The 11,512-nt window shown below is 39.9% G+C and overlaps 1 protein-coding gene across 1 annotated transcript; it reads left to right on the forward strand.

Moving 5' to 3' along the window:
- Positions 1-2,433: 2,433 nt before the first annotated feature.
- LOC134068153 (uncharacterized) lies at positions 2,434-9,800 on the forward strand. Its single transcript, XM_062523743.1, has 9 exons — positions 2,434-2,502; positions 2,690-2,756; positions 5,486-5,815; positions 6,093-6,365; positions 6,899-6,980; positions 7,632-7,677; positions 7,796-8,190; positions 8,602-8,647; positions 8,774-9,800. The coding sequence occupies exons 1-9, from the start codon at positions 2,476-2,478 to the stop codon at positions 9,050-9,052; spliced, it is 1,545 nt and encodes a 514-aa protein (XP_062379727.1). The 5' UTR covers positions 2,434-2,475; the 3' UTR covers positions 9,053-9,800.
- The last annotated feature ends 1,712 nt before the right edge of the window (positions 9,801-11,512 follow it).

The following is an 11,512-nucleotide window of genomic DNA, read 5'->3' on the forward strand; positions in this document are numbered from 1 at the left end:
TATTAGGGTTACGTGATGTAAAGGCTGACTAAAAACGGTATGCATGACCAATTGCAACAACCATTTGGACTGTGTGTCTTTTGCTGAGTATTGTGTCAATGTGTCCAGGTTAAGTGAACATGCATTTTAAAGATGGGGTATTCTACGGTACTTTCAAGAAGGTCATCTGGTTTAGTTGACATGAAACAGCTTAAATGGTTTAATTTACATCTTCCAATAATATATCTATGTGCTTGTGTGTGTGTGTGTTTATGAATTTGTAGGCTATGCATCTATGTGTGTGTGTGTGTGTGTACATTTCTCCTTTGTCAACTGACACCTTGGCATTTGTAAAGGTCATCAGAATTCACATCTGACACTTTCATTAGCCCCATTGTGAGTGTGTGTGTGTGTGTGTGTGTGTGTGTGTGAGAGAGAGAGAGAGAGAGAGTGTGTGTGTTTGTGTGTGTGTGTGTGTGTGTGTGTGTGTGTGTGCATGCATAGTTACTTAATTGTGTTGTTGTCTTTACATTTATGCTTAAATACGTTTTTAGAACAGCTACTACGGTTCAGCAAGAGGGAGAATGTCTAGTGAATGTTTATATGTCTGGTTTTCATTTTGTAATAAATAACTTATTTGTCACAAGAGTGAGGTTCGCCTCTTGCTGTGTTGTGTGCAATGGATGGCGCCTTGATTTTTTTTTTAACTCAGGGTACAATATTTCCGCTGGAGTCTTCAAGCATAAAATCTGACTCGACATTGTGTTCGAGTCTATTTCCACAGTTGGAAGTCTGGACTTCTGAATATCCGATGTCATGAATGTGCCATCATTTCATACAGTTGGCCTACAAATTACTTCGAAAAGTTTCCTCTGCTCATTTGTGTAAATCGCTTTGGATAAAAGTAACTGCTAAATAAATTCATGTAAATGTACACAAGGTGCTATCATAGCTTAGCTGTGGAAGCTATCATAGGCTAGCCAGTGAAAAAAATGTACTTTCATAACTTTGTTGTGGAAGCTGCTATTGTAGCAGCTGTTTATGGAAATGGGAAGCGTAAAGAGCAAAGTGTTTGTACTTTCAGGTGATGGCCGGTGTGGCGTGCAGAATCACTCAGCGGGCCAATCAGGCCCTTTGAGCAGAGGGAGCGGCCGGCCCCTTGGCCTGATGGGAACACCAGATTGCCCACACGACAGAAAGGTCAATGCGTTGTCGAGCACAGTGAACACGTCACAGACACGGTGGAAACAAAAATGGCATACTATCGAGGAACATGAAAGGTGTTGGCATGATAAGGGCTACAGAGGAAGAAAGGGAGGGGAAAATTTTTCATGCATGTCTGCATACCATATATTTTTCTATAAAAAAAAAAAAATATTTGTTTGGTCTTTTCACCTGTTTTCATATCTGTGAAGAGTGACAGGAATTGTGTTTGTGTGTGTGTGAGAGAGAGAGAGAGAGAGAGAGAGAGAGAAAGAGACAGACAAACAAACAGACAGACAGACAGACAGAGAGAAGGGGTGGGATTGGGATCCGTTGGGACTTAGACCTATATTGTGAAACTGATGTTACTTCACGTGGCAGATGTCCCCCTGAATAATGTATCTTTGGCTGCTTCTTCATTCTTTTTTTTAATTCTGTGGAAAAATTACTTTTCCAATTAGCTTTATCCATTCACTTATCTATTTCTCTCTTTCTCTCTCTTTCTCCCTTTCTCCCTGTCTCTGATTTTCACTCTCCACAGCTGTCTCTCTGGCCTCTCAACTACTGTATACTAATATTTCTCTGTCCATCCATCCACCTGTTCATCCATCCCCTCATCTGGGTTATCTGAGATTAGACTGTAAGTGCATGACCAGACGCTGGCCTTGATCGGTCCGTGCCTCACTGTCCATTGACCAGTGAATGTCCCTTTCTTTATTTCCACAACAATACAATGGTACTTCTGCCCCCAAACAGACACAAACACAGACACACACGCTCACACACACACACACACACACACACACACACACACACACACACACACACACACACACACACACACACACACACACAGACACACACACACACACACACACACACACACACACACACACACACACACACACACACACACATACAATTTAATGTGAGGAGCCCCCCTCACTGCCCTCTCTGGACTAGAACAGCACCTGGATGATGTCCTTTTGATTCTGCAGAGCCTGAATAAGCCTCAATTCACACAGCACTTTATTCCTTATTTTCCCCCCTCTTTCTTTGTGACGGCCATTGCTGCAGTGCTGGAACATTCGTTTAGTCAAAGTTTAGTCAGAATTGGCGGTCGACAATTGTTGGGACACCTTAACACTGGAGCAGATGAGGCAGGGGCCTGCAAGATGATTGTGTTAATCTGATTTTGCACTTGCATCAGAAGGGGGTGACAACTCTTCCTTCCTGTTCCATTTACTGTAGCTGAGAAAAGTTGTTTGGTGTGAGAGATAGTCACTTGTGGTCATGGCATTAGTGGTGGATAGCACAAAGGTAAGGCCTTTTTTAACATACTGCACATTATTCATGTGTTAAATAACTGTGGACAATGTTATAGGAGCTTAAAACCTCGCTGGATCAATGACATTTCACATTCTGATCTAGCGTTGTGAGCAATCATGCTGAATGGATCAGGCAGAATATACTTGTGAGAGTAAATTTGCTAAATGTAAACTTTCAGGGTTTTCCTTCAGTGAGGAGGAGCGGTGTAAGCTCACTGTCTGTGGTGATTCTGTTCATAAGTCAAGGTAAACCAAACATTTCATGTGTTTTTTTTTCCTTTCTGTGACACACCCTCTTATGCAGGGCTGTACACTGCGAGCACCTCGTCGCAAATGCGAGGAAATATATATTTGTGCTACTTGAAAATATGAAATGGGAGCACAGGTGCGAGTACTGAATTCAACCCTTTTATTCGCATTTTGCTCCTAAAAATCCACACCAAGTGGATCAAAGTATAGGCTAGTACAATTTTCGCGCATCTGCATACAAATTTCATGACAACTCTAACGCTCCTGGCTGGAAACTCACGCTTTCAGCATCAACCTCGCTGTCTCTCACACACGCAAGAAATGTCACTCCAAAACCATTCTTCTTTTTCTTCAATCTGTTCGTTAGCCTATCAGTTGGTGACTTTGTAGCGATTAGCCTACCGTTGAAACGGCAAATCATGATAAGAATGTTGACTATATAGCCTACAATTACCGTGTTCATTTCAAATATTATTATTATCACGGTTGATAAACACGGTGTGGAAACCGTGTTAGCTTCACCCCAGCCTGCATTTGACATAGGCCTGGTTGACTTCTATGAGAGAAATCCGACTGATTCTGTTGTCTAAATGATGGATTTAACCACGATTTGGTGTAGGCTACACCTGCTTTAAAAAGGCGGAACATTTTCATTGCAAATGTGCGCATCATATAGCCAATCTGCGTCTTTGTATGGAGGTTACATTCACATTAATTCCATTCCACTAACGTTATCAGGAGAATACCGTAACGTTTTATTTTGAGCTCTGGTTGTCATTCATTGGATATAACAGATATAGCCTACCAAACTCCAAGACGAGTCATGGTAGAGTAAGTTAAAGGGATATTCCGCCATTTTTGGAAATACGCTCATTTTCCACCTCCCCTCGAGCAAAACAATCGATATTTACCTTGTTCCCGTTCATCCAGCCATTCTGTGAGTCTGGCGATACAACTTTTAGCTTCAGCCTAGCATAGGTCATTGAATCGGATTAGACCATTAGCTTCTCGCCTGCTAGCTTCATGTTTAAAAGTGACTAAGATTTCTGGTAATTTTCCCATTTAAAACGTGTCTCCTCTCAAGTTAGAAAGTGCAATAAGACCAACTAAAAATGAAACCTGGCGTTTTTCTAGGCTGATTTGACATGGAACTACACTCTCATCTGGCGTAATAATCAAGGCATATGAGGCAGAAATATTTGTCTTTACCTTTGTTCGTTTTTTGAACATTTAAGTTATTTAATGAAAACATGATGTATCCTTGAACTATGCTTGACTCTTTTAAAACCGAATGAAATCTAATTATGTTCACGTACATCTTAAAGTGACAGGCACTCAATTAGACCTACACACCACCCCTGTAATATCATTACAGTGTAATCAATATGAAGTATTCAGTTTACTGAATATTTTAAGCTATAGGCCTAAGTAATTATGCAGATCCTAAAATGCTATAGGCTAAATTGATAACAAAATGTATACAAATTCTGAATTCAAAATATGAAATAGAAACAAGACAAGCCATTTTCTGTGTATGTAGGGTTTGAGCAGAGACTATGATTGCCACTGCTGTGAATGATCTGTATCCTGCTTAAGGCAAGAAGGTTTTCAAGGAAATTTCATAGTGCTCCTAAATTTCTTTCTGTGCTCCTAAACTTTTTCATTTAGGAGCACCTGTGCTCCTAGTGAAAAAGCTTAGCGTACAGCCCTGCTCTTATGTGTAACAAACAAAAATTTGTTTGCAGTAATCAGCTGGTATGTTTCGGTAGTACATTCTACAGTACTTACGTAAAGTACATTTAATCACAGGTCCTATCAAAATAATGTAACTGTTATTACGCCAATAATCACAATATTGCACTTTTAACACGGTTGATATTACACTTTTATCACGGTTGATATTACACTACTACAGTAGGCATTACAGGATTCATTGCAATACTATGAGTAAAATATTTACAAAACCGGAGAGAGCGAGCTAGTTTTAAAAGTCCTTTATTCAACCATTATCACACATTCTCAGTTACATCAGCATGATCTCCAAACTCACAGCCTCAGTGACCAGGCTTACTTCCTCACACCATTAAGCAAGATGAGAGAGAGAGAGAGAGAGAGAGAGAGACTATAAGCATATTATTACAAAACGGTAAAATAGTCAAGTGCAATTTAGATTTTACAGTATGGTGCTCTATTGTAATTTATATTTATATTACTGTGAAATAATCCTGTAAAATACAGTGAAATCATAGTAAAACTGTAAAAGCACTCAGAGAGCGCAAACCTCTAAACATAACGGCGTCCTGGATCCAGTTCAATCCCAAATTCAATTGTTTCTTCCCTGGGTCATTTCAGACCTTCCCTGAAAATTTCATCGAAATCTTTTTGAGTTATCTTGCGAAGAAACAAACAAACAAACAGACAAACGAACAAACAAACAAACACAGATGAAAACATAGCCTCCTTGGCAGAGGTAATAAAATTTTTGTGGGTAATGACAATAACGTTTTGATGTTAACAACTATTTCATTTGAAATAATCGGTGCATTTGGAATAATTTCTGTGTAAAACAACAGCCTTTCTGAGAACTGACATGTGTGAGAGACACAGTCAACCTTAGCCATGTTTATAAAATAAATTGAGGAAGTGAGACCGAATGCTGCATTAATCTACTCAAATCTTCATATCTGATATAACGTTGCTAAGCTGCGTAATGTTTTCTCTTTTAGGTGTTTGTGGTCAGCGATCGAGTGCCACTTACCAACATGACCGTGTCTGTGCTTTTGTGGGGTTTTCAGTGAGCATGTCTTGCTCTTACACTAACCACATGGCCTGTAAACAAGCCTACTGGACAAAAAGTGGCATTGGGGATCCTCCTGATCTTACAGACAATCCCAACTACAGAGGTAGAACCCGAGTGGACTGTTGTAAGGAAGTGAAACAAAACTACATATGTGATTTACATATAGACTCAGTGACCAAAACAGATGCTGGTATATATTACTGCGGCGACATGAAGAAGAATATTGGAAAATCAGGGGTCAACCTGAAGGTTATAGGTAAAGAGAAACATATTCTAAATGCTCTGAATCATGCTCTTATTATGACCTATGGTAGCATTAGCGTAGCACCCACAAGAGTTTGTTCACCAATTGCAACTTTTAACATTTAAAAATCACACTATATTATCCACATTCACAATATGTACACTCATCAACTCTCCGGGAACCATTCAATGCGACTGGTATTGTTATAAACATTGTGACAAAGAATTGTGAATGTATATTTTTGTGAGACATATACTGTACATTCATGATTAATGAATATGTCTCACAGAAACCCCTCAGACTCAGACATCATTGACCATCAGTCCGCGTGGTGACATACTGGATGGAACAGACGTGACTCTGACCTGCAACAAGAATTCTGATCAACCAGTGCAAAGCTACAGCTGGTATAAGCACAACTTCTCTACACACTTGTACACCTCCACTGGAAACACATACACCATCAAAAACATCAGTCTTGAAGACAGTGGAAAATATCAATGCTGCTCACACTATAAATGTGGCTATCAGTACTCAGAAACCGTGTACCTGCAAGTTTTCTGTAAGTATCCTTTTGCTCTCTTTTGGAAAATCAAACACAATTTATACCAAGTCTCCTGTTATGGACATTCTTCAATTATTGTCAAGAGCCATTCTTTTCATTTGCACATTTACTTTCAAATATAACTGGGTTTATCGATAGCTCTTCGTAAAAAAAATGTTGGTGAATACCAAGCATTTAGGAAGGAATGTAATGTCCGCAACACTGATAAATTGCTCCCGGTTTAATGAAAAAAAAAAAATGCAACGTTTCGACCCTACTGGGTCTTCATCAGGCAAATGGCCTGCATTTAATAACAATAATTGATAGATCAAAGATTCAATTCTAATGCAGATGCTATCATTTTAACTTCCTGAGACCCATGCATGAACTGTTATTCTCATCAACCATTATGAGGCAATGGCATCAAGAATACTCTGTGTACAAAAGATTGCGTTGAAAGTGTCATGCATCTTCTAATAACTATCGTTATCATAATCTTATCTCCTCTAAACGTGTCTCATTTCTCCTCACCTTCACCATGTCTTCTGTAGCTGGTCATCTGTCCCCTCTATTGACCGCTGTGATATCGGTCTGTGCAGTTTTGCGGCTCCTCAGTGTTGTTTTATCGCTGAGGTAAGTGGATATGACAATGAGCATAATAGCGTTTACTGATGGTCATCTGTCTAGTTATGGCACGAGTGAAAGTGGTGCTAGTAAAGGATATACCCCATGGCTGTGCTTTGACAGTATAGGCTGGAGGCCGAGTCTAGTTATGGCACGAGTGAAAGTGGTGCTGGTAAAGGATATACCCCATGGCTGTTCTTTGACAGTATAGGCTGGAGGCCGAGTGTGACAAGTAACAGCCGTGAGGAAATATAATTTACCGATGCCACAATGAGGGGTGCCATATTGCGTTTACTAATTGACTAACTAGCCAACTAATTGAGTTTAAACACATTGTGACAGAGTACCGTTACTACTCTTTGTGGCTCTTTGCCATTGTGGTCAAGCTGCAGACTTAGTTAATTGTGTAGGGGTGGTGGTAGAGTAGGAATTGTTGTACAGGTGTACAAATAAAACAACCGGAATGTTATGAAAATTATCCAAATGTATTTTGTGAGTTCAGATGTTCTGTGCCAACAAAGTCATGGGGGCTCCTACATTTTGAGAGAGAGAAAAATATAAATTATTCAAATTTAGTATGTAAGTATGTAATGCCTTTCACTGCAAATGTAGAGGACATTTTCACTGAAAACAATGTCTGTGTGCATGGTTCTGTTGCAGTAAGAAAATCAAGAAAGAATCAATGACATGGGCAGGACATAAACAGGTAAGAAAGAAGATATTATGGACAGTTTTGTGGTGTGACCTCTGATACTTAAAGATACCCTATGTTTATGTAACAAACAATTTCACCATTCATTGCTAACCATCTCTTATCTTCTTAGAATACCAGGGATGATTTGATCCATCTAGATCAAGTTTACCAGGGCCAGACCCCCATCACTTTTCAAGCTGATGTAGTTCATCAGAGCCTGAACCCCAACACCACCCAACCTGATTCAATTTACCAGAGCCTGAACCCCAACACCACCCAACCTGATTCAATCTACCAGAGCCCGAATCCCAAAACCACCCAACCTGATGCAGTTTACCAGAGTCAGACCCTCAACACCGCCCATCCTGATGCAATCTACCAGAGCCTGACCCCCAGCGCTACTCAATCTGACACACTATACCTGAACCCCAAAGCCATCCACCCCAATGTAGATTACCAGTGGCTGGAGCAAGACACCATCCAACCTGACCCAGACCATCCAGACCCAGTCTACCAAACCATCAAGTGAAATAAAACTTAATGCCATTCTCTCTTCCACATCTTGGCATCGTCCTCATATTTTAAATCTGTGAAATGTATTTATGTATGAGCTAAAAGCTGACACATGACCAAACTTGTGATTTGAGAGTATGTGCTGAAATAACATCCTTGACATTTTTATTAACACTATGCTAGAATCATAATCTTTATCTGAAGAGAGGTACAAAACTGTATTCAAGATTCAAGTTTATTTGATCTCATGTCTTGCAAGAGAGAGCACAATTCTTGGGTTTTGGCTCCTTGGTATTGCATTGAATGTTAGTTTAACAGTCAGGGCAAACTCTTGACATTATCCACACACATACTGTATCTGTAAATCTGCAAATGAGGACATTTTCACTGAAAGCAATGTCTGTGTGCATGGTTCTGTTGCAGTAAGAAAATCAAGAAAGAATCAATGACACGGACAGGACATGAACAGGTAAGACAGAAGACATTATGGACAGTTTTGTGGTGTGACCTCTATGATATTTATAGATACCCTATGTTTATGTAACAACACATTTTTACCATAATAGTCATCGCTAACTATCTCTTATCTTCTTAGAACACCAGGGATGGTTTGACCCATTTTGATCAAGTTTACCAGAGCCTGAACCCCAACACCACCCAACCTGATTCAATCTACCAGAGCCTGAACCCCAACACCACCCAACCTGATGCAGTTTACCAGAGCCTGACCCCCAACACTACTCAATCTGACACACTTTACCAGAACCTGAACCCCAAAGCCATCCAACCCAATGTAGATTACCAGAGGCTGGAGCAAGACACCATCCAACCTGACCCAGACCATCCAGACCCAGTCTACCAAACCATCAAGTGAAACAAATCTTAATGCCATTCTCTCTTCCACATCTTGGCATTGTCCTCATATTTTAAATGTCATGGTGTCACGGGAAGCCTATGCTGGCGATTTCTTTGCTCGGTCCAGCATCTTTATCTTGTGCCAAATTTGCCTTTTGGGATTTATTGAGTGTTTTGTTTGTTAATCTATGTTATTTTATTATTTGTTAATTTTCATTTGATGTCGGTCTTGAATGTCTTGGTGTCACGGGTACGCTGGCGATTACACCGCTCCGTCCGGAATCTTTTGTCTTGTGTCATCTTGTTATTTTGTAAATGTGTTTGTTCATGTCTTGTTGTCACGGGTACGCTGGTGACTACGCCACTCCGTTCGGCACTGTCTCTGTCTTGTGTAAAATGCTTTGGGTTGCGTTCTGTGCACGTTAAATGCGCTATATAAATAAATTACTTACTTACTTACTTTACTTACTTAAATGTGAAATGCATTTACGTATAAGCTCAAAGCTGACACATGACCAAACTTGTGATTTGAGAGTATGTGCTTGAAATTTTTATCAACACTGTGTTAGAATCATAATCTTTATCTGAAGAGAGGTACAAAACCGTATTCAAGATTCAAGTTTATTTTACCTCATGTTTTGCAAGAGAGAGAACAATTCTTAGGTTTTGCCCCCTTAAATTGGTATTGCATTAAATGGACTGGTTTCACAGTCAGGGCAAGCTCTTGACATTATCCACTCACATATCTGTGTACCTCGGAATATGTGATTATTTGGGATAATTGCACTGTGTAACACATTATGATTGTGATGTTGAAAAAATCATGTTTAATATACATTTAGAATATGGCAATTTACCATCAAACATGAATTTGAGCTACACATTTTCTTGCTCTGAAAAGCACTTACTGAAATCTGATGTCATTTTGTCTCCATGTCTATGATGCTGTCCATGCCATGCATTTTGAAGTTTCCACAGTACATGGAATGAACTTGTTCTGGTAATAAACATATCTACCAGTAGAGGGCACCCAAAGCTTAAAAACGCATGATTAGTCAGGTCTGCAACACTAGGACAAAACAACAAGGAAAAAATATGTCTATTTCTTGGTAGAGATTTTTAAGGTTTGTATTAATATTTGGTAGTAGAGACGTGCTTCACAGTGCCATGATATATGATGTGCATGTTGCATAAAAAATGGCAGATGAAAGAAGAGAGAGAAGATGAAAAAGGGGGGAGGGGGGATTTGAAGAAAAGATCAGGGCCGGGTTTCCCAGATTCGTTTAGATGCTCTTAAGTGCTAAGAACTTCTTAGGAGTGTTCTTAGTGCACTCCTAAGAAGTTCTTTGCACTTAGGAGCTTCTTAATGAATCTGGGAAACTCGGCCCAGAGCAATTGAGAGAGAGAGAGAGAGAGAAAACGTAGGAGAAGAGGAAGGGCAGAGAGAAGAGAGTACAAAATGCATCTCAACCTTGACAGCTTTTGCAGGTGAAGTAGCAGCAACAGGTGAAGGTGTTCATGGAAATGCAGGCTTTGGATTTTTTGTGGAAAAAACACTGAATGAGCCATTGAGCCATTATGAGTAAAATACATAATGTGTATGAATCTCCTACGGAATGATAGCAAACTTTGCTTTCCATCCTTAATATATTTACCTCTTCTTGTCCACAAGGGGGAGTCAAGGGCAAAGTTGTTAGGAGGGAGATTACAGTAATGGTTGGCTGTTGGTTTGAACTTTTCAAGAAATCCCCTGTCCAACATAATTGATCTTATCCTGATCACATAGTCACACATAAACACACACACACACACACACACACACACACACACACACATGCACACACAAACAGAAAATCATACTCGCAGGCATACAAACTTTCCATGTCAGTTCTGCGTAACTGTGTAACACAGCTTGCCTTGAGGTAATAAGAATAAACATCAAGTTGGCCAAGTCAATGCTAACCGATGGATCAAATTTGTTGGGAGGAGATAGTGGGTGGGGATTATTCAGAAATTCCCATTGCTTATCTTAATGGAGCGCATTGCATTGAGAGCTGGGAATGTTTCTCAAGGAAACTGCAGAAAATGCCAACAGGGGAAAAGGCATGAACTGACATAACAGATGATTCAACTCGTTTTGAAAGGCTGTTTGTGGGAATTTTTGACGGTTTGACCATTCTTCCAGAAGCGCATTTGTGAGGTTACACACTGATGTTGGACGCGGAGTTGAAATGAGTCACCATATGCAGAATATCCAAAGATCCAGGCCCAGACACATGCCACACAATGTTCCTGTTTCTTTAAGGATTAAAGGTCTAGATTGAGGTGGACTTTATTATCACACAAACTAACTCAAGTCTGAAGGAAGGACTTTAGTCTTGATGATAAGATGACAAGATATGACACTTCTTTATTGTCTGTTACACAAGGGTTACAGAAATCTTTCTTTGACAAGGCCCCAGTCACAAACAAACATTCA

This window comes from Sardina pilchardus, chromosome 1 (assembly GCF_963854185.1).
Source record: "Sardina pilchardus chromosome 1, fSarPil1.1, whole genome shotgun sequence".
Taxonomy (NCBI): domain Eukaryota; kingdom Metazoa; phylum Chordata; class Actinopteri; order Clupeiformes; family Clupeidae; genus Sardina; species Sardina pilchardus.